Here is a 24,148-nt window from a genome sequence, read left to right on the forward strand (position 1 = left end):
TTACGCAACCCACTTCGACTGGGTTCCTGTCTACCTAAATTAGATGACAGGCGGCGGCCGATTTCTAGTAGGCTGAACATAGGTTTCATTGGTCCTCTCAGAAATGTTCCAGCTACATGGCGGCGGTCTGTAAATATTCGAGTCTGGACCAGACAATCCAGTGATTGATATCATGAGCATCGATCCACGCAATTGGGATACGATAACATGCATCAACCAAGTCAGCGAACCTGACCACCCGATCCCGTTAGTCGCCTCTTACGACAAGCATAGTCACCTTTTACGGTAAGCATTGCATGGGTTGCTGAAGACCTTTTCTACCCCGGATCTTCACGGGTATTCCAGCAACGTTTTCAAAACATTTCACCATTTAGACATCTAGAATATTTTCAAAACGTTAGATAAATGTTATAAAGCCGAAAATGAAAGAAGAGGCCTAAAACAGTAAGTTTGGATTTAGGTATAAGGTCAACATTTTTCCCGCATCATTTACGCCATATTCGTATGGATTGGCATATCTGCGTTCACAATATTTATAAACAATATGACATGGCATAACATTTCAGGGACATTTTCAAAATATTGCAATTACAGTTGTTGTTGAATACTTTCGAAAAGTTTTTTTAGGCGCCGCAATCAGCAACATCCGGCCGGCTGTATGACCGCGGTGTGTAAATATTAATTAGTCAGGACAAGACAAATCAGTGATTACAACCATGAGCACCTACTCATGCGAGCCTGACCGCCCCATACCATATAGGCCGCCACTTATACGACAAAATATGTTTTATAAACAACATTTCAATAATACTTTGCATAATTATAAAATATCTACACCTTAGATTAGGTCTTCAGCAACCCATGCTTGCCGTAAAAGGCGACTAACGGGATCGGGTGGTCAGGCTCGCAGACTTGGTTGATGCATGTCATCGGTCCCAATTGCGTAGATCGATGCTCATAATGTCAAACACTGGATTATCTGGTCCAGACTCGATTAAATATGGTTTTGTTGAGAATTATAATATAATCTAGGGAGGGGTAACAAATGATTGATCAACCACAGTTTGAATGAAATTGTGCAATCACAGGTAATGTACGCTCAAGGTAAACGATGGTGGGGTAAGAAATTTCATTTTAAAAAGTTGTCTGAAATGTCAACAAAAAATTGTCAGACACACTACAAGTTCATTGTCGACACAGTTGCCTTCAATAGTGTGTATGACCTCCAGCTGCCTCGATGCATGCTGTGATACGCCGCCTCATCGATGACGTACGTCAGTCTTCTGATGACGTGGACTGGAATCCGTTGCCATTCGTCTCTCAGGGCCTGCTGCAGTTCTTGTATGTTGACGGGAGGCTGATGGCGTGCTCTAATCTGTCTGTCAAGATGGTCCCACAGAAATGTTCAATCATTTTCTTCTCAAATGTGAGATGTTGAACAGTTCAATCATTTTCTTCTCACAAGTGTTCACCTGAACCCGAATTCAGTCCTCCGATAAAGACAATCCGGATAAAAAGTCAAAATCACACGTCTAAACCCATTGTTCTCTTAATCCTCAGTTAACAACCCAACTGCAACTATTCGCGTTTTGCCGACCTTAATTTTGACCCCAAATGTCTAAAGGTCGGCGTAACGCGAAGACACCATACTTGTCAACCACACTCCGTATATCACTTGCTTGATAACGGTGTTAGAACCTACACCGAAACGTCGCTTTTAATTGTAATAAAGTAGATTTTCATCAATAAATTATTATCCTTACTTAACAATTTAATCGTCAAATGTTACAGTCGAGATCAAGCCTGTATGCATCTTTCCACAGATATTTATAAATGTATGTTCAAAAGTTATGTTTATTTTTCACTTGCATGTTGATAAAAAGTCAAGCGAAGTACGTGTAATAATTATTTCACGCAGTCTATATTCAAATCTTTAAGTGTAGATGTTATTAAAAACATATTACGAAGACTGTGTAGAGAGAGCTCCGCGAACGGGCTATCGCTGTGAGGAGCTTGCTGCTAGATAATACTTTCGTAACAGCGTATATCCTTACTAGTGACAATACCCGAAAAATCAGCAACAGTTTCGCATTACACCTAAAAGTATCAGATAAATATAATGCATGCTTCAAAATAAGTATTTACTGTTATATCTTATTAATTTTATCGTAGTTAAGTAAGTTATAAACGATTTCCGATTTGGCTGTGTATACAGTTGTCAACATAACATGAGGCGAATAAACCTGAGTGCACATTGACGTTTGAGTTCAAGTGTTTATTATTCACAGAGAAGTAAGATGTCGAATGCGGCATTGATGAGCTGTCTTGATGACTGGAATGACCTGGAGAAAGAATATGCACAGTTAGAGGTATACTGTCGCAGTGATGTCTTTCTCAGTATTTCCCGAAGTCCTAGGCAATGGAGAACGTTGTTTAGAACGTAATCTTGATAGCCTATTTGGACATTGTGAATACTGTTTGATGCATTACACTGTCACTGAACTAGTGTGTTTCGGTCAGGCATTCACGTTCGCAATTGTGAGTGAGCAAGGGAAATGCAACAGTGACAGCTACTTACGCCCAAGTGTAGTCTGGGGTTAATACCAGGCCCAGTGATGTTATGTCCTACCTCAGACTTAGGACTCCTCCAGCCTACCCATAGAATATTCGTACAAACCTGTGACGATCTAGTGGGGCAGTAATTTTTCAAGAGTCAGATGGCATTCGGACATTTTCAGGGTTGATGCAATTTTTTTTGGTTAAGTTTTCTCCCGTAGCATTACGAAATTTGAATATAAAGTAAACTCCAATCCGAACACTACTTCAATCCTTGTTTCATCCAATGAATGCCGAGCGACAGAAGGTAACAACAAGCACCATCTATAAACGTCTATTGGTATGATGCATCCGGGGATAAAACCACCTTCGTCTCTTTGGGCAGACCCTCCATCCACTGGACCATGGAGACGGTCTGAACAGATCTGAAACACTGTGAGGGCAGATACTGACACAAGCGTGAAGTCATCGTTTTTCAGTCCATAAGATCCCGGTTAGAATGTCTTCTGCAATCCTTGCTTGTCATAAGAGGTGACTAACAGGATCAGGTATTCAGGCTCGCTGACATGGTTGATGCATGTCATCAAATCCCAATTGTGCGGATTGATGCTCATACTATGCTCAACTCCCTACCTTATGTGAATGGACCCGTGAAGATTCCGGTGTAGAATAGGTCTTCAGCAACCCATGTTTGCCGTAAAAGGTGACTATGCTTGTCGTAAAAGGCGACTAACGGGATCGGGTGGTCAGACTCGCTGACTTGGTTGATAGTTGTCATCGAATTGCGTGATTGCGTGAAACGATGCTCATGATATCAATCACTGGTTTGTCTGGTCCAGACTGGATTATTTACAGACCGCCGTCATATAGCTGGAATATTGCTGAGTGTGGCGTTAAACAACAAACCAACCAACCTTATGTGAATGATCAATTTCATCTGTAATCTGTTTTGTGATACACTTTTCCTTTTTCTCTTGAGTTCTATAGTCTTGTGACAATCTTCCGATCAGTGACATGATCATTTGTTAGAATGTATGAAATAACTTGGGTCAATTAACCCCATCTCATCTACCTCATTTCGATGGAATGTCAACATTAGGAATGATAACACACCTATCACCATGTTAAACATCTGGTGAGCAGAAAAATCTGTGAAATGGTTTGCTTGATTAGCATGTCATCGACCAGACCAACGCATTCCAGTGATTCCAGTGAGACAAATGGCATCTATTTGAAAAATCTTCAAGACATTTTTTATGACAATCAGTCCTAGAAAATGAACTGATCTCAAACCTTGATGATCACAAACCATTGCACCAACATAACATCAATGTTTCCAAGTCAAAAAAGAACTTGAAAAATTTAAACCTATTTCAGATTGCGAAAATTATAAAAACTAGTCATGACACGACTGACATGCGACTATAGGGAAGCAGAGTCACTTTCTGTTGTTTTCTGGGGATAATGTAGAACTAAACTACATGGCTGTGTCTTGAAGTGGAATAACACAAGGAAGTCTACATTACTGAACATGCTGAATGGTTAAAGGTACTCATTATATTATCCCAATACTAATGCAATGGCTGTACATCTATTTCAACAGCATCGCAATAGTATTTTCAGTGAAGATAGTCATCCCTATAAATGAATCACCCTCTGTATTATGTATACCATGGTTTGACATAATAATGGATACATATGGAAAATATCAGTATCTTGCTTTTTTCAAAATCATGCATATTTTCATCGTTTGGCAAATTCTACATAAGTGACAACAATAAATAAGTCGAGTTGAAACTATGAAATTAGCAACTGTTTCCTCTGATCGAATAAGCAAAACTATTTGTGATCAGTTTTCCATACAATAGTGTCTATTACACATCTGTTGTGACCATAGCAACATGCGATCAAGTACAAAGAACATGCGGGGTGGGGAGGGAGGGTGGTTCATCCCCAATTATTGATGAAAGAGTGCATGCAATATATTGTGCATGTCGCAATGCATGAACAATTTGCGATATGAAATTCCGGCCAATACCATCGCTAATCATGTGTATTGCAGACTGACCACAAGACCTATGTGAAGCAGCTGGAGGAGATGACTGCTACACAGAAAAAATGTCTAGCCAGCATCGCCCACCACAGGTATCGCATGAAGCGCATTCAGGATTCAGTGAAGAGGTGAGATAGCATCCGACTCGAAGGCTGCTGTGTCGTGTGGGTAATGTTAAAGTGGAAGTAACATGACCAGTAACGCGATTGTTTTGTGAATATCAATTTCCTGAGCTACATTAAGTCAATTCCCGAGAGAAAAATTCACAACATTCGTAAAGAGTATTTAAATGTCAAAGTGAAAGTGCTGAAATCTCACGCTCATTAGTCTTATTCCTATATTTATATATAATGGTGTTTGGATGTTATAAATATAATATTTGCAATAATGATGTTACGACCTATCCAATTCTGCCAAGATGTATCTACCCTTAGTACTTGCACTTTAAGCATGTCAACATGTTAATGCAGTAATGTGATAATACTCATTTGGCAGGGATTTTTTTCTTGAGACAAATGGCATTAGGACAATATGATATTGTGATCTTTGGATGGGACATTCTTCTATATCAGTACTAACTTTGTAAATAAAACTTTTTTTCATTTTGGGTGACTCGATCAATGTTCTTGAAAATGGTCTTATTTTGAGATTAGGATTAGAATTGATGTTGAAGGTCACTTGTCAATATTGTTAAAGATAAGATATTTTTGTATCATTTTGGGGACAAATTTGGGTCAAAATTGGAAAACGGAATTGGAAACGTGACACTGACTTATGCAGGAATTAGCAAGGATTGATTCCTGCTCTGCAACCCGTCCCCACTCATGTTTTGATTGAGGAAGTTCATTCTTTTGAGGAAACAATTTCAAAAACATAGTTTACATTTCTTGAGAAATTTTACTGAGTTTGTGAACTTCAGCACATATCACAAAAGATGTGATACCATATGTTACCATGGTTTCTTTTCTTTTAAGAGCAGGGAAAGAATTGTCGGAAGAGGAAGTTGAGTCCCTACAGAAGCTCCAAGCATCGGTGCAGGAGAGGAAGATTACCTTCCGGGAGATGGAGGAGGTGCTCCCCCACAAGAACGGGTAAACTGACGTCCATTCTCAACAATGTCAACATAAATGCGAAGTGTTATGGAGCTAGGTGCTTTTTCCCCCCATGGTGATTCCGGGCTAGAATTGACTTAATGGATCGGGGTGTCAGTCTCAGTGACTTTGATTTCATGTCATTATACCTCAATGGCATGGATCATTACACACTATTAATCACTGGATTGTCTGGTCCAGATTTGATTATTACATGCCACTGTCATGTCACTAGATTGTTACTGTGTGCTGTGTTAGACAACAAACAAAATGTAATACTTGTACTGATGTACTACTAGTTTAACTGTAGTAACATGAAATAATCAACTTTTGAGTTGTATGTATTGTGTTTGCAAGGATCTTGGAAAGTATTTGTTTTAATTATGAAGAGCTGACAATGAGACAATGTTAGATGTGTTACTTGTGCAGTTGATTAACATGATGATCAGTTTTCCTTGCCGTAAAAGGCAACTATACATGTCGTAGGAGGCGACTAACAGGATCGGGTGGTCAGGAGTACTGACTTGGTTGATGCATGTCATTGTATCCCAATTGCATAGATCGATGTTCATGATGTCAGTCACTGGATTGTCTGGTCCAGACTTAATTATTTACAGACTGTCGTCATATTGCTGAGTGCGGCGTTAAACAACAAACAAACAAACAACAGTTTCTCCTTGATTCCAGGTTGTACTTGAGTATCATCCTTGGTCAGGTGAACGTCTCCCTGCTCAACAAGAACGACAAGTAAGCAACAGGATCATACTTGCAGGATTTTATGTATTTTGTATTCATGTATTTTTTAAACGTGAATCTTTGAGAGTTTGCAATGGTATGTTGAGAAGAAGTTGTTTCTGTGTGCGTGCGTGTGTTCGTTCTGTTGTTATGACGCGTCAAGAAATCGAACCACTGACCTTCCTCTATCAGACACTCTATCCACAAGACCACAGACACGGTTTGCGATGGATAAAGTCACAAGGCCAATGTACTGTCTATTGTGTTTAAATGTGGATTGGGTTATTGATCATTGGTTGTGACCCTGGCTGATTTATTGCCCTTTTGAATGGATAGTCGGGCAGGTAGTCACCTATCCGACAGAAATGTCACCAGAAATAAGCGCCGGCCCGTAGGCCCATGGCAGGTAGATCTTGTGGTGGGCAGGTAGTTTCTAATTTGTATGCTTTGTTTTGGCCGGCATTGAAGTTTTCTAATTTGTATGCTTTGTTTTGGCCGGCATTGAAGTTATGTGTCAATTTATCTATCACAGCAAGTGTCATTTTAAATGAGGAGCTGAAAATTTTATTCAGGGCCTGCAGCTTCTAAAATCTGTGGGTTTTGATGGAAGTCTGGCAATATATTTTATTTCAAACACTGGGGGCAGGAAGCTACATTCAACACTGTTCAGAACCAAAGCATTGTATTTATTAGGTAAGGTTACAAAGTCACTAGACAGCTCTCTTCTGTGCTTAAATGAGAATTGAATTTCCAACATGGCCACTATGGAAGATTGTAGATGTGGACTTGAACTCACCTTGCACTCCTGTTGCTATAAGCTTTTCTCTTATATCTGTCTGTGATTGCCTTGGTTCTCCTCTCGTCTGATATCAGTCCACTTTGTGCTACAGATACGACTACAAGCATGAATATGAGAGGTTCAAACTCACAGTCAGCTACGTGATAATGATCCTCGCACTGGCCATGACATTCGTCACAGAGTACAGGTATGCTTTGTTGTGTTGAATTACCTCCCTTGATTGTCCTCGCACGTTCAAATCCTGCAAGCTTATGGCTTATGTATTCCACTCAAATTAGAATTAGGTTGTTGTAAACAGTGTGTGCTAAAAGCTTTCATGCTACTACCCTGAGCATGGCGCTTAGCATCATTTGTTTACAGACCCGTGAAGATCCGGGGTAGAATAGGTTTTCAGTAACCCATGCTTGCAGTAAAAGGCGACTATGCTTGTTGTAAAAGGCGACTAACAGGATCAGGTGGTCAGGCTCGCTGATTGGGTTGATGTATGCTTAGCATCATTTGTTTACAATTGTGTTCTTATTTTGTTTTTTTTACTCTTAGCTGAGCTAACTAGACCAAACAGAACTTTACTAAACTCAGGCTTCGGACAAATGGCTAAAGTTGCAGATTGGAAACAAACTTGCCTTTGACAACATCTGAGCACAATTTGAGAAATAGTAAACCATCTTGGAAATTGAACATGCCATGTAAAGTTCAGGTTAAGGTGTACTTTTGACTTCGAACAAGAGAAATTTCACCTGGCACAATAAAACATCCTGCGAATACCATTGAAATTGATAATATATATGCATAATTGTACTTGTACCTTGGTGAATTTAGTCTGGATTTAGCATGTAAGTTAATCTCATTAAAATCAGATCTTAGTTCTCGGTATCGCGAAACAAAGATCTGAGGATATCCCATTAAGGGTCACGTCAGAACGAACTTTCATCCAACCAATCAGAGCGTCGCTTACCAGATCATGAAAGTGACAGTCGGAATGTGTTTTCTAATCATGCAACCACGAAATATTTAACACGGGGTATTCCAAACGACAGTTACATTTTTTTTTATTATATCCATACAATCTAGGCCATCTATGAGAAATTCCAGAATGTTCTTCTTATCAGTTTTAATTTTTTTAATGAGAATACGTCAAAATATGTTTCGAAGTGTAGTCACCAGTTTGAAACTAGTATCGTAAAGCTTGTGAAAGCTGCCTTCTGATTGGCTAATGTCGATTTCTTGTCAGTCATTTCATTGGTCGGTCAAAATTTGCGAAAGGTCGTCCTGACGTGACCTCTAATGGGATGTCCCCAGATCTTTGTTTAGCGGTAGCGAAAACTAAGATCTGATTTTAATGAGATTGCATGGAAGTCGACAATGACTTACCAGATCATGAAAGTGACAGTCGGAATGTGATTTCTAATCATGCATCCTCGAAAACTTTAACACGGGGTATTCCGAATGATAGTTACAGGTTTAACGACTGAATCCATACAATCTAGACCATCTATTAGCAATTCCAGAATGTTCTTTTGTTCAGGTTTCAAATTTTTCATCAAGAATTTGTCAAAGTATGTTTCGAAGCATTGTTACCAATTTGAATTTAGTGCCGTAAAGCATGAGAAAGCTGCCTTCTGATTGGTCTTTCCATTGGTCGGTCAAAGTTCGCGCAATGTCGGTCTGACGAGACCCGTAATTGGATGTCCTCAGATCTTTGTTTAGCGGCAGCAAAAACTTAGATCTGATTTTAAAGAAATTGTTGTAAACTTCTTAACTGACATATCGTGGGATTCATTGAGGAGAGACATGTCTGTATGAGGACCGGTGATGTTGTTGCTAAGATGCATCTATGTTGTGGCTAATCTGGCTGTTAGCCTGTCATTGTAAACTTCTTAACTGACATATTGTGGGATTCAGTGAGGAGAAGACATGTCTGAATGAGGTGTTGTTGCTGCAGGTGGATCGATGCAGTCCTCAACTTCCTGTTGGTGTGGTACTACTGTACTCTGACCATCAGGGAGAGCATCCTTGTCGTCAATGGATCCAGGTATGTTGTGAAGTCTCCCCTGCATCATGTTGTGTCAGGGGGCATGGGTGGCCTCGTCGTCTCAGACACCACAGTTAGCACTGCAGAGTTTGCTCCCGTAGTTGTACCAGGTAAATGTCAAGACCTGATTCATTTAGGCTTCTCCCACATCAAGCTTACAGGAGTCAGTGAGTATGGTTTTACGCCGCTTTTAGCAAAATATCGGCAATATCACGGCGGGGGACATTAGAAATGGGGTTCACACATTGTACCCATGTTGGGAATCGAACCTGGGTCTTCGGCGTGACGAGCAAACACTTTAACCACTATGCTACACAACTGCAATGATATGACTGAAATACATTTCAGCATTAAACATCTCAAATCCATCTTCTCGTACACTTATTGATGTTATTCCAAAGTTGCAGATAAAATTATTAAACATGGTACCTTGTTTTACTCGAACGTTGATGTTATTGTAGTGCTGAAATCATGACATGTTTTACTTTCTGAACAACTTGTATTCTGATCCTGCTTCAATTTCTGAATGTTTCAGAATAAAAGGCTGGTGGCTCACTCATCATTTCGTGTCAACTGTCTGTGCAGGAATAAGTTTAATTTGGTAAGAGTATGACAACTCTTTTTTAAACTTTTAATTTCTGTTGCATTTTTACACATGGGCTATACAATGTAATACATAGGCAGTAAACAAAAGTTGAGAACAGAATTATTGTGTGGGAAACAAAAGATGACAAGATGACCAAAATTTGTAGAATTTATCGATACTATTACTTATGAGAGCTGTGTGTTTTGTAAGCATGTAATATCTGTAAATCTCTTTTTTTAAAAACTGGAAGTTCGGTACCTTTTTTGAATACCTATATTTAATGATTACAAATTTGCAAAGTAAGATAATTACATTTATAGGATAGTTGTGTCGCTGATCAAATCCAAGCAGAATGTTTTTTCTTGTTAATGTGAGCTTAACTTGAATCTCATCTGATAGCCACTCTTCCAGTTCCAGATAACAGCTCTTAGTTTCTCTTTTCACAAGGAAACTTTATTCACAGTTCACTTGCATTGTTCAGCTATGTGTTATAAAGTCAGATCATTCCAAGCTCATGTGTATTTGTGTTTACCTGTCTTGTATACCATGTACCAGTCTGCTGTAAACATTGTATTTGAAAATGAATGAAATGAAAGTGAAAGAGGGCAGTGATCCTCACTAGAAAAATGACACGTCTTCTGAAACTTCTGGAGTGACCATGGTTAACACACAATTACCGATTCACCAATCTTGATATGATTGTTTCAAAAAGATTATGCTTTGCACAAACTTACTTGATAAGGTGAGGCATCCTGCATTCATTTTTTGTACATTCTATCTGCATGATCTCGGGGCGGCAAATTCATTTTGGTGACACATAATTCAGTTTGCTCTCAGATGTTCAAATTGAAGTAGTTCACCATGAATTCTTATCAATTCCAAGAAATTCCTCTTGCAGGATACTGTCAGCAAATAACATGTATGACTACCTGGAACAAATCAGTACACTTGAATCTGTCATGTATGTAATTCCATCCATCTGTATTTCAGGCCAACGGGATGGACATATCAACAATTTAGACGACAATATATCATTTTCACTTTGTATATAAGTAAGTAGCTCCTTTATTTATTATCTGTTTTGATTTGTCAATTCCCCACATGTATCTGGGGACACGAGTGGCCCAGTCGTCAAAGTGCCACAATTCACTATGCAGAGTTGCGTCCCTTGGGCACACCAGAAATTGATGATTAAAGGGTTCGAATGTGTGGTTTTTGCCATGATTATGTATTTAGATTTGTTAGCACCATATCCATACTGTGTTAAACGCAACTCACTCACTGACTTCATATGCATCTCATCTTACTGCTTACTGTTTCTGTATTGAGCAGGGCTAATCAATCCATTACCCAGATACTCTGATGTTTGTTATCAATATCTTGTGTGGTGACAGTTTTGTTTTCAAGTATACAATCTGTAGGCAACAAGGAGACCAAAGTAGTTCATGTGGTCAAACTTGCTGACTTGGTTGAATGTGTGTCATACCCCAGCCGCATGGATCATTGCTCATTATATCAATCACTGGTTTGTCTGGTCCAGACTTCATTATTTAGAAGCTCGTCATATAGCTGGAATGTTGCTGAGTGCAGCTTAAAACAATTACAACAACTCTGTAATAACTGAACTATGAATGTACTACTGTTTCTTGAATAGCTGTTAGAAAGAAGCTGACGAAGACTTCTTGTTTGTATTAGGGGGCACGGATGGCCCAGTCATCTAAGGCGCCACGATTCGCTGTGCAAAGTTGCGTCCCTTGGGCACACCAGAAACCTATGATTGTGGGTTCGAATCCCGGGTTCACTCCGATTATGTTTCTAGGTTTGTCAGCACCATACCTGTGCTTGTGGGTTTCATCGAAGTGGTAATCGTCTGAGACTTGCACCATTTCGGGCTTTCCTCCCACATTAAGCTGACACGCCGCGATATGACTGGAATACTGTTAAAAGCGGCGTTAAACCCAACTCACTCACTCACACACTCTCACTCACTCACTCACTCACTCACTCACTCACTCACTCACTCACTCTGATTGTATTACATGCAGTTTGAGCTTATATTGAAACTGTCCCATGTGTGAGACTGTCTGTTAGCCCTGTGTGTAACTGACTGTTGGTGTCTCCTCAGGTTTTGTGTATGTGATGCAGTATTACTACCAGAGTGGCAGTTTGTATCGACTGAGGACACTGGGACAGAGGCACGACATGGACATCACCGTCGGTGGGTACACAGGACACGCAGAACTGATTCCCGAAACAATATCAGTGTTACTACGTTCTCCCCAGACTTGACCCGTGAAGTTCCGGGTTAGAATAGGTCTTCAGCAACCCATGCTTGCGTAAACATGGTAAAAGAAGCGACAATAGGATCGGGTGGTCAGGCTCGTTGACTTGGTTGAAGCATGTCATCGATCCCAATTGCATGGATTGACGCTCATGATATCAATCACTGAATTGTCTGGTCAAGACTCGATTATTTACATACCACCGTCATATAGCTGGAATATTGCTGTTTGAGGCGTAAAACAACAAACCAAACCAAACCAAAATCTCCCTACACCTAGACACCACATGCTGGGCTAGGACCTCTGGGACATATAGGTGTCCACAGGAGTCCTCTTGCAGTGAATGCGGATTAATGAACCTGTTTGTTTACACATGTAAAGCACTGCAATATGGGGTATTGCTTCGTCAAAAACGTGAGATTGGGGGGTTCCAGATTTGTCAGAACCAAGCCATGCTGTCGGTTTCAGCAGGTGGTAACCATATAAAAACCTGCATCACTTTCGGGTTCCCTCCTGCATCATGCTAACACCTGGATATAGCTGAAATATTGTTAAAACAACATTAAACCCAACTCACTCAATTTCAGCAAATAAAACATGCACAGGTGCATCCTCATATTCAAAAATGCAACCTATTATTTGTGTCTACATGTACCCAGCGCTTGTCAAAAGTTTACAAATTTGTGACTGACTTACTAAGAACGTTTTCTACTCAGTACACATCATTTCCCATACGTCAGTATTCCCAGTGTTTTGTGTACATTGACATTGTCCTTTGGGCTTGACGTCATCAAGTGATCTATCAGGTCAGTCTTATAATGACAAAAAAGCAAGAGAATGTATGATCTTGATGATATGTATAAATGATTCCTTTTGAAGCAATCTTGTCCGTGAACTGTAAATGTCAGAATATTAATGACACCGATGTACATCTATAGTTAATAAATTCCTTTATAGGTGCAACTTGGTTCAGTCTGGAGCATCAAGGTTGTGATGTCAACAGCACCGAGTGCAAGCTATATCAAGCTCTTTTTATATAGCCCTGTCTCACCTTGTTTGAAAGAGATTGATATGTGCCTAATTTGTGTGTTTCAGAGGGATTCATGTCCTGGATGTGGAAGGGCATGACATTCCTCCTCCCCTTCCTGTTTGGTGGCTATGTAAGTCCTCAGTTTCCAGAATAATTTACATTGCTGGTAAAAGCGCTGCCCCAACTGTCTATTTTCACAACAAAGTCTCACCTTGACATGTCAAAAGTATTTATTAGGAGCCTTGTGCCTGTCTGAACACATCTGTGTCTGAGTGTGTACGTGCATGTCATACTGAGTGTCTGTGTGTCTGATTGATGAGCCTTGTGCCTGTCTGAACCCGAGTTATTGATAGCTTGATGGTCATGAATTGTTGGTTTTGGCATTTCTTAGAAGTGGACAGGTGACAAAGAAGACACAATTTATGGACAACTTCTATTTTCACTGTAATAGTGATGTTGCGGTATAGATATCGATACTGCATCCAAGCAGGTCAGCTTGACAATGGTATAAGGATCTACACCCAAACATCGCTATTACAGTAAAATATAGAAGTTTTTATCCATGAATTGTCTAGTTTTGAGGCTATGAATTTGGCTCACAAGGCAATGTTCTGGGTTTGGTTTCCAACCTGGATACCAGCATTAGAAATTGGCACTAGTCCTGTAGACCTTGGGAAACTGCCCAATAGTTGAGGTACGAGGGGTGTTCATTAAAGATTTCCCCTAAACCACTTAGAGTTATCATATTTGGTTGAAATTTCACATGTGTAATGATACATGTATCTATGGGTTATGTCTGAATTTGTCAGCACCGAACTATTAATCTTACCACTTTTACAGGTGTTATGATTGAGTAGGGTGTGACAATGGAGCCAGTAGAATACCGAGCAGTGATTAGGTTTTATATTTGAAAGGTCTCACACCAAAAGAAACTTTCGATGAAATGAAAGCAACTTATGGGGAAGATGCCCCACCATATGACGTTGTTAAACACTGGCATCACCAGTTCAAGTGTGGTCAGACATCTATGGAAACAGCTGCCATTCCTGGTCGCCCCCATTCAGCCATTGATGAGGACACTATCCATCAAGTGGAGACCGCCATTTTGGCAGACTGACATATAACTGTTCGCCAGTTAGCACAAGATCTGAAGATCAGTGTAGGGTCTGTGGAAAAAATCATCCATGACAATTTAAACATGCGTAAGGTGTCTGCACGATGGATTCCCAGGTTGCTCACACCTTTTCAAAAGCAGGAATTGCTCAAAGGATCTTTTGGACATGTGCCCCAAAAAACAGGCAAAATTTTTTGACAGACTTATCACACAGGATGAAACATGGGTCCATCACTATGATCCTGAGACTAAAGTTCAATCGATGCAATGGAAGCATGTGGAGTCACCACCCCCAAAGAAGGCACGTGTCCAACCCTCTGCAGGCAAGGTCATGCTCACGGTGTTTTGGGACCAGCACGGAGTAGTGATGGTGGATTTCTTGGCAAAGGGTACCACAATTACAGGAGCTTATTATGCTTCACTGCTGCGGAAATTGTGGGACGCTATCAAGCTTAAGAGGCGTGGCATGCTGACCAAGGGTGTCCGTCTCCTGCAAGACAATGCTCCAGTACACAACTCTCATGTTGCCCAGACAGAAGCGCGGTCCTGTGGCTATGAAATCCTTCCACATCCTACTTACTCTCCTGACCTTGCACCATCTGACTTCCACCTGTTTCCAACCATGAAGTCATTTTTGAAGGGAAAACGTTTCACAGATGATGAAACACTGATTTCTGAAGTCAAGTCCTGGTTTGAGAAGCAAAATGAGGGCTTTTACAAGCGAGGTCTCCATAGTTGCATAAAACGATGGGAGAAGTGTGTAACTCTTGGTGGTTCCTATGTGGAGAAAGACTAATACCTATGCCAAGCTTCATTCCACTAGGTCCATCGGAAGTGGGTCAGGGGAAATCTTTAATGAACACCCCTCGTATCATAAGGACTGGTAGAAAATTTGCCATTTTTAAGGTATTTGCTATTTGTTATCAATATGAGGACCAGAGGACTAATAATGTTAGTTTCTACCACTGGGTACAATGTGCAATACTTGTGTCTGACATTTCTGGGCACAATATATTTTGTGTGTGAAAAAGGCAAGCTATCAGTTAGATTCCTATGCAGAGCAAGTAGGACATGATTGTGAAGGTCAAACACGAGGACACACCCTCACTGAGCAACTGTAAGCTGCTTTGACTTGTTCTTAGTTGACTATGTTCTCTTGTTTCTAGTCCATGTTATCTTTCATTGTAGAATTACCTGTATAGAATATATATAAACATGATCAGTCAGAGATATTTACTATTGATCCTGTGGAGTTTTAACAATTAGTTTAGTTAGTTAGAACTAGAATTTAACTTCGCATCGGCATTATTTTAGCCATGTTGCTACTAATAAGTTTAGTAACCAGGGTATAATTTGAGTACCAAAAGAAGCCATAATCGTCAATAAGGACAATGTTTTGGTGGTACTTTCATGCTGGTCATGCCCGTTACTCATACCATGGCATGCAATGTAGCACAAGTGGTCCTCTGTTTCAGATCTTCCAGCTGTACAATGCTGTTGTTCTCTTTATGCTGTCTCGAGAACCTCAGTGCAAAGAATGGCAGGTACTGACACCCGTTATCCATCCTCATCACCCCTATAGTCCCTGGTCAATCCTCTTCACATCCGTAGTCCTTTGTCCATCCTCTTCACATCCATAGTCCTTTGTCCATCCTCTTCACATCCATAGTCCTTTGTCCATCCTCTTCATCTCCGTAGTCCTTTGTCCATCCTTGTCACCTCTGTAGTCCTTTGTCCATCCTCTTCACATCCGTAGTTCATTGTCAATCCTGTCACCTCCGTAGTCCTTTGTCTATCCTCTTCACCTCTGCAGTCCTTTGTCCATCCTCTTCACCTCTGTCGTCCTTTGTCCATCCTCGTCACCTCAGTAGTCCTTTGTCCATCCTCGTCACCTCAGTAGTCCTCTGTCCATCCTCGTCACCTCAGTAGTCCTTTGTCCATCCCTGTCACCTCCATAGTCCATTGTCCATCCTCTTCACCTCAGTAGTCCTTTGTCCATCCTCTTACCTCAGTAGTCCTTTGTCCATCCTCGTCACCTTAGTAGTCCTTTGTCCATCCTCTTCACCTCAGTAGTCCTTTGTCCATCCTCTTCACCTCCGTAGTCCATTGTCCATCCTCTTCACCTCAGTAGTCCTTTGACCATCCTCTTACCTCAGTAGTCCTTTGTCCATCCTCGTCACCTCAGTAGTCCTTTGTCAATCCTCTTCACCTCAGTAGTCCTTTGTCCATCCTCGTCACCTCAGTAGTCCTTTGTCAATCCTCGTCACCTCAGTAGTCCTTTGTCCATCCTCGTCACCCCTGTAGTCCTTTGTCCATCCTCTTCATCTCAGTAGTCCTTTGTCCATCCTCTTCATCTCCATAGTCCTTTGTCAATCCTCGTCACCTCTGTAGTCCTTTGTCCATCCTCTTCACATCCTTAGTTCATTGTCAATCCTGTCACCTCCGTAGTCCTTTGTCCATCCTCTTCACCTCTGCAGTCCTTTGTCCATCCTCTTCACCTCTGTCGTCCTTTGTCCATCCTCGTCACCTCAGTAGTCCTTTGTCAATGCTCGTCACCTCAGTAGTCCTCTGTCCATCCTCGTCACCTCAGTAGTCCTTTGTCCATCCCTGTCACCTCCATAGTCCATTGTCCATCCTCTTCACCTCAGTAGTCCTTTGTCCATCCTCTTACCTCAGTAGTCCTTTGTCCATCCTCGTCACCTTAGTAGTCCTTTGTCCATCCTCTTCACCTCAGTAGTCCTTTGTCCATCCTCTTCACCTCCGTAGTCCATTGTCCATCCTCTTCACCTCAGTAGTCCTTTGACCATCCTCTTACCTCAGTAGTCCTTTGTCCATCCTCTTACCTCAGTAGTCCTTTGTCCATCCTCGTCACCTTAGTAGTCCTTTGTCCATCCTCTTCACCTCAGTAGTCCTTTGTCCATCCTCGTCACCTCAGTAGTCCTTTGTCAATCCTCTTCACCTCAGTAGTCCTTTGTCCATCCTCGTCACCTCAGTAGTCCTTTGTCCATCCTCGTCACCCCTGTAGTCCTTTGTCCATCCTCTTCATCTCAGTAGTCCTTTGTCCATCCTCTTACCTCAGTAGTCCTTTTTCCATCCTCGTCACCTCAGTAGTCCTTTGTCAATCCTCTTCACCTCAGTAGTCCTTTGTCCATCCTCGTCACCTCAGTAGTCCTTTTTCCATCCTCGTCACCCCTGTAGTCCTTTGTCCATCCTCTTCACCTCAGTAGTCCTTTGTCCATCCTCTTCATCTCAGTAGTCCTTTGTCCATCCTCTTCATCTCAGTAGTCCTTTGTCCATCCTCTTCACCTCAGTAGTCCTTTGTCCATCCTCTTCACCTCAGTAGTCCTTTGTCCATCCTCTTCATCTCAGTAGTCCTTTGTCCATCCTCTTCATCTCCATAGTCCTTTGTCCATCCTCGTCACCTCAGTAGTACTTTGTCCATCCTCTACACCTCAGTAGTCCTTTGTCCATCCTTGTCACCTCCGTAGTCCTTTGTCCATCCTTGTCACCTCCGTAGTCCTTTGTCCATCCTCTTCACATCCATAGTCCTTTGTCCATCCTCTTCATCTCCGTAGTCCTTTGTCAATCCTCGTCACCTCTGTAGTCCTTTGTCCATCCTCTTCACATCCGTAGTTCATTGTCAATCCTGTCACCTCCGTAGTCCTTTGTCCATCCTCTTCACCTCTGCAGTCCTTTGTCCATCCTCTTCACCTCTGTCGTCCTTTGTCCATCCTCGTCACCTCAGTAGTCCTTTGTCAATCCTCGTCACCTCAGTAGTCCTCTGTCCATCCTCGTCACCTCAGTAGTCCTTTGTCCATCCCTGTCACCTCCATAGTCCATTGTTCATCCTCTTCACCTCAGTAGTCCTTTGTCCATCCTCTTACCTCAGTAGTCCTTTGTCCATCCTCGTCACCTCAGTAGTCCTTTGTCCATCCTCGTCACCCCTGTAGTCCTTTGTCCATCCTCTTCATCTCAGTAGTCCTTTGTCCATCCTCGTCACCTCAGTAGTCCTTTGTCCATCCTCTTCATCTCAGTAGTCCTTTGTCCATCCTCTTCATCTCCATAGTCCTTTGTCCATCCTCTTACCTCAGTAGTCCTTTGTCCATCCTCGTCACCTCAGTAGTCCTTTGTCCATCCTCGTCACCCCTGTAGTCCTTTGTCCATCCTCTTCACCTCAGTAGTCCATTGTCCATCCTCTTCACCTCAGTAGTCCTTTGTCCATCCTCTTCACCTCAGTAGTCCTTTGTCCATCCTCTTCATCTCAGTAGTCCTTTGTCCATCCTCTTCATCTCAGTAGTCCTTTGTCCATCCTCTTCATCTCCATAGTCCTTTGTCCATCCTCTTACCTCAGTAGTCCTTTGTCCATCCTCGTCACCTCAGTAGTCCTTTGTCCATCCTCGTCACCCCTGTAGTCCTTTGTCCATCCTCTTACCTCAGTAGTCCTTTGTCCATCCTCTTCATCTCAGTAGTCCTTTGTCCATCCTCTTCATCTCAGTAGTCCTTTGTCCATCCTCTTCATCTCAGTAGTCCTTTGTCCATCCTCTTACCTCAGTAGTCCTTTGTCCATCCTCTTACCTCAGTAGTCCTTTGTCCATCCTTGTCACCTCCGTAGTCCTTTGTCCATCCTTGTCACCTCCGTAGTCCTTTGTCCATCCTTGTCACCCCTGTAGTCCTTTGTCCATTCTCTACACCTCAGTAGTCCTTTGTCCATCCTCTTCATCTCAGTAGTCCTTTGTCCATCCTCTTACCTCAGTAGTCCTTTGTCACTCCTCGTCACCTCAGTAGTCCTTTGTCCATCCTTGTCACCTCCGTAGTCCTTTGTCCATCCTTGTCACCTCCGTAGTCCTTTGTCCATCCTTGTCACCTCCGTAGTCCTTTGTCCATCCTTGTCACCCCTGTAGTCCTTTGTCCATCCTCGTCACCTCAGTAGTCCTTTGTCCATCCTCTTCATCTCAGTAGTCCTTTGTCCATCCTCTTACCTCAGTAGTCCTTTGTCACTCCTCGTCACCTCAGTAGTCCTTTGTCCATCCTTGTCACCTCCGTAGTCCTTTGTCCATCCTTGTCACCTGCGTAGTCCTTTGTCCATCCTCTTCACATCCATAGTCCTTTGTCCATCCTCTTCATCTCCATAGTCCTTTGTCCATCCTCGTCACCTCAGTAGTCCTTTGTCACTCCTCGTCACCTCAGTAGTCCTTTGTCCATCCTCTACACCTCAGTAGTCCTTTGTCCATCCTCTTCATCTCCATAGTCCTTTGTCCATCCTCGTCACCTCTGTAGTCTATTATCGCTATTAGTTTAAAGTCTGGATTGTCTGCTTCACAATTGACTACTTAAGGCCTCCATCGTATAGCTGGAATATTGCTGAGTGTGGTGTTAGACAACAAACAATCTTTGTGACCTTTGAGGGATTTTCAGGGTAGAATAGGGCTCCAGTGCCCCATCCTTGCTATTAGAGTATTCAATTGAATGGTTACAATAATGCACCTGGCTCATTGTGTGTCATTGTACCTAATGACATGGATCATTATTCATGGCACTACATTGCTGGAATATTGCTGTGACATTAAATAAATCACTCATCATTCTTACTACACATGGTTATTTGGTATCAACCAGTGACTGGCGTAAATTAACATTCACTTGCTCCACACAGAGTGTTGGAAGATACAGGAATAATCTCAAAGTTACTGAACTTAAGGGTGGTGGGGTAGCTTTTTTGTGAAAGTGTTGCTTGTCATGACAAAGGCCTGGGTTGGATTCCCCATTATGTACGCTGTGTGAACTCCATTTCTGATGTCCCCCGCCATGATATTGCTTGAATATTGCTCAAACATTTGAATGGAAAAGACTTTCCATAGCCTGAGGGAAGTACTGCCATACAATCTCTGCCATCTATTAGACATTCTTTAATGTCCAAAGCATTGTCTGGAATGGAAATCGACAGTTTGAAACGGGTGCCGTATAGCTTGATAAAGCTGCCTGCTGATTGGCTTATGTCGACTTCTTAGTCATTTCATTGTTAGATCAAAGTTCGCAAAAGGTCATTCTCACATGTAGTGAGATGTCCTTCGTTTAGCTGTAGCAAGAACTAAGATCTGAGTTTAATGTGATTGGATATTTTTGCGCTTCACTGTTATTGCACTGTGGTTTTACTTCAGGTGATAGTACTGTCCATCATTCACTTCCTGCTCTTTGCTGGCAACACGATCACAACACTGATGGTCATACGGCAGAAAGTGAAGAAAGATGGACTGAATCTCACATTCTTACAAAACAAGTATCGCTTCACATCTCACCTGAAGAGCAACTGAACGTCACTGACTAGGAATCCAGTACATTGAGTGGTTCTGTTTGTGCCAGTGTCATGCTGCGTGCAGCCTGGTCCATTGTATCCTCATTGTAGTGTGTCTCAGTTGATGTATGTAGTAGCGTGAAAGTGATCACGCCATATTGAACTGATTATCAGTCTGGAAGTCAGTGATAATGCGATTTCACAGAGTCTTGTACGATCTTATAATGCGGTATCATCATGACCAGTGTTATATAAATATATATACTTATAACTTAATACAGTGTATTAAGTCTTGATATGAATCTTTTTTGCCACCCTGATCATAGCGAAACGTCACGGTCCATATCAGTCCACAGGCCTGATACCCCATATCAGTCCGCAGAGTTTTGTACGCATCGACATGGAAAGTTTGACTTCACAATCATTTATTCAATGATGTCATGAATATGACATCGTATTGTTTTCGGAAACTTGTTTAATCCACAATGTCAGGTGAATGCACACTTTCTTTTCTGTCCTAAAGAATAATTAGAACTGACACTGACAGAATAATGACATATCTGGACAGTATGAAAAACATGAACATAAAAAGGAAGAATGATTCATGTGTGAAATTTTTGAAAGTTGGCTAATGACAGAAGGTGGGAGCAGGACATTTTGAAAGCCTCCAGATGATAGAGGACATGATATGGAAACCAAACGGGAATAATCTCTACTTATCAGTGTTATGTATATGAGACATGTCGATAACAGTGTATCAGGATATATGTCCTTACCGGTGTATCAGGATATATGTCCTTACCAGTGTATCAGGATATATGTCCTTACCAGTGTATCAGAATATATGTCCTCACCAGTGTATCAGGATATATGTCCTCACCAGTGTATCAGGATATATGTCCTTACCAGTGTATCAGGATATATGTCCTTACCAGTGTTTCAGGATATATGCCCTTACCAGTGTATCAGGATATATGTCCTTACCAGTGTATAAGGATATATGTCCTTACCAGTGTTTCAGGATATATGTCCTTACCAGTGTATCAGGATATATGTCCTTACCAGTGTTTCAGGATATATGTCCTTACCAGTATATCAGGATATATGTCCTCACCAGTGGTATAGGATCTGTCTATCCCTGGAGACACTACCCATACCAGTGTTGCAGGATACACTATCCATACCAGTGTTGCAGGATACACTATCCATACAAGTGTTGCAGGATACACTATCCATACCAGTGTTGCAGGATACACTATCCATACCAGTGTTGCCGGATACACTATCCACACCAGGGTTGCAGGATACACTATCCATACCAGTGTAGCAGGATACACTATCCTACCTGTTGTGTTGGATACACTATCCATACCAGTGTTTCAGGATACACTACCCACACCAGTGTTGCAGGATACACTATCCTACCTGTTGTGTTGGATACACTATCCATACCAGTGTTTCAGGATACACTATCCACACCAGTGTTGCAGGATACACTATCCTACCTGTTGTGTTGGATACACTATCCATACCAGTGTTTCAGGATACACTATCCACACCATTGTTACAGGACACACAATCCACACCAGTGTTGCAGGATACACTATCCACTCCAGTGTTGCAGGATACACTATCCACACCAGTGTTGCAGGATACACAATCCACACCAGTGTTGCAGGATACACTATCCACACCAGTGTTGCAGGATACACTATCCACACCAGTGTTGCAGGATACACTATCCACACCAGTGTTGCAGGATACACTATCCACACCAGTGTTGCAGGATACACTATCCACACCAGTGTTGCAGGATACACTATCCACACCATTGTTGCAGGACACACACTCCACACCAGTGTTACAGGACACACAATCCACACCAGTGTTGCAGGATACTTGATCAACTTGAAATCATATTAATTTGGTACACAGATACAGTCATGCAGCATGCACAAATACAACTGGTGTGACCTCAGAGTTTGCCTGCTGCCTGTCACAGCTGTCTCTTTGATGCTCATAACTGACGGAACTGTTTATTTGTGTCTACTCAGTCTTGGCACCAAGCCTGTCACAAATTCCAAAGAGTTCTGACAGTCTGAGACTTGCTAGTCAACTTGAGAGTACATGCTGTCACAATTTGTAAAAATATTGTAAGATTCCCGAGAAATTTGTGAAAATACCCTGGATGTAAGTACATCTGTAAATAATGTCTTGTGTAATTGTTGTTGTGAATATGTTAAGTACCGTCAATGCTCAAAACATTTAAGACGTGGGCATTTTGTCATGAGGGTTTGGAGCAGCTGTTGCCATAGTAACAACAATCAAATCACATGCAATATTCCCCTTTGTTTTGTTTGCTTTTTGTCAGAATACATTTTGAATGCTATGGCTTGATGATTGTGTGCAGACTACAGGGTACTTGCCATTCAACTGATGTGGTAACACATCTTGCACAGATACATCCAGTGAATCACTATCCATTTTCATGATACGCATTGTCAATCACCCAACGGGCATTAGAACCATCAAGATCAGCATTATGTACAAGGAAATGAAACTAAATGAATGTGTAATTGAGTCATATTTTGTACAAAACTTTAAAAATGAGATTCAACCTACAATTGCGAGACAGCTGCTGTTGTGAAATATAAATAAATGTTGATACGTTTGAGTAAACTTTGGGATTACATGTGAAATGAGGAATATATTTTCATGAGCATGAAAGTTCTATTTCACTGTTTGTCATGACCTATCTGTAGTAAGCCTATTCAGGTACAACTTTTACATTTGAACAAAACTTTCAGAGCACTGGTTGTGGGGGTGGTGTTATCGTTTATGGGCCAGATTACTGGTTTAATGGGTGAAGAGTTATGTCCCTTTGTGAATAAGCAGATGTTTTGAGAGTTAGAATTATGTTTGTGCATGTGTTTCATAGCTCTAAATGACTGCATGTCAAGCACGGGTAGGTTTTGAGTTTTTGAATCAGTTTATCATTTCCATACTCTCTTAGAATCAGTGGATATATACTACTCAAAAAAGGATAAGGATCACCCGATTCTTTAATAATGGTAAAGTTAATCTGTCATGACATGAGAGATTAACTATAGTAATATAAAAGAATCAGGTGATCCTTAACTTCTTTTGAGTAGTATATATACTAGTTTGTGCATTGGATATAAGACTTCCTTTTATGTTTGTAAGGAAGGCGTTACAGACATGGATGCGTGTATGTTGATGTGTGGTAGATATCCTCAAGAGTTTCAGGTAGTAGTTGAGGACGCCCTTTATGGGATAGTTTTTCAGGTTCATATACATTTCTCAGTTAAAAGTCCCTGAAAGATTCCAGACATATTGGTTCCAATTTGTGCATCTGGATTTCAAATATTGGCTAGAAATCCTGCAGATACAATCCACTGGTGTTTTTCTCTTAAAAGTAAGAGAGTAAATTTGGGAAGCAAATAATTGAAATTAGGTTGTCACTTCTGAAATTGATAACCAGTATTAATAATTGCATTATTATTACAGTTTGTGAGTGCAGAGTAAGAAAAGAGCTGCATAAATTTGTTGATAACTCA

The 24,148-nt window shown here is 41.3% G+C and overlaps 1 protein-coding gene across 2 annotated transcripts; it reads left to right on the plus strand.

The window, feature by feature from the left end:
* The first annotated feature begins 2,244 nt into the window (after positions 1 to 2,244).
* LOC139456475 (transmembrane protein 120A-like) lies at positions 2,245 to 21,326 on the plus strand. 2 transcript variants are annotated; one of them, XM_071238206.1, is made up of 12 exons: positions 2,245 to 2,369; positions 4,619 to 4,737; positions 5,584 to 5,700; positions 6,388 to 6,447; positions 7,326 to 7,421; positions 9,177 to 9,266; positions 9,802 to 9,867; positions 10,843 to 10,904; positions 11,978 to 12,070; positions 13,230 to 13,294; positions 15,754 to 15,822; positions 20,437 to 21,326. In XM_071238206.1, exons 1-12 carry the CDS (start codon positions 2,298 to 2,300, stop codon positions 20,587 to 20,589), a joined length of 1,062 nt encoding a protein of 353 aa, XP_071094307.1. In that variant the 5' UTR covers positions 2,245 to 2,297; the 3' UTR covers positions 20,590 to 21,326. The 2 variants fall into 2 exon arrangements, with proteins under 2 accessions (XP_071094307.1, XP_071094308.1); XM_071238207.1 differs by lacking the exon at positions 9,177 to 9,266.
* The last annotated feature ends 2,822 nt before the right edge of the window (positions 21,327 to 24,148 follow it).

Source organism: Haliotis cracherodii, unplaced genomic scaffold (assembly GCF_022045235.1).
Source record: "Haliotis cracherodii isolate W230 unplaced genomic scaffold, xgHalCrac1.p SCAF_11, whole genome shotgun sequence".
Lineage (NCBI taxonomy): Eukaryota > Metazoa > Mollusca > Gastropoda > Lepetellida > Haliotidae > Haliotis > Haliotis cracherodii.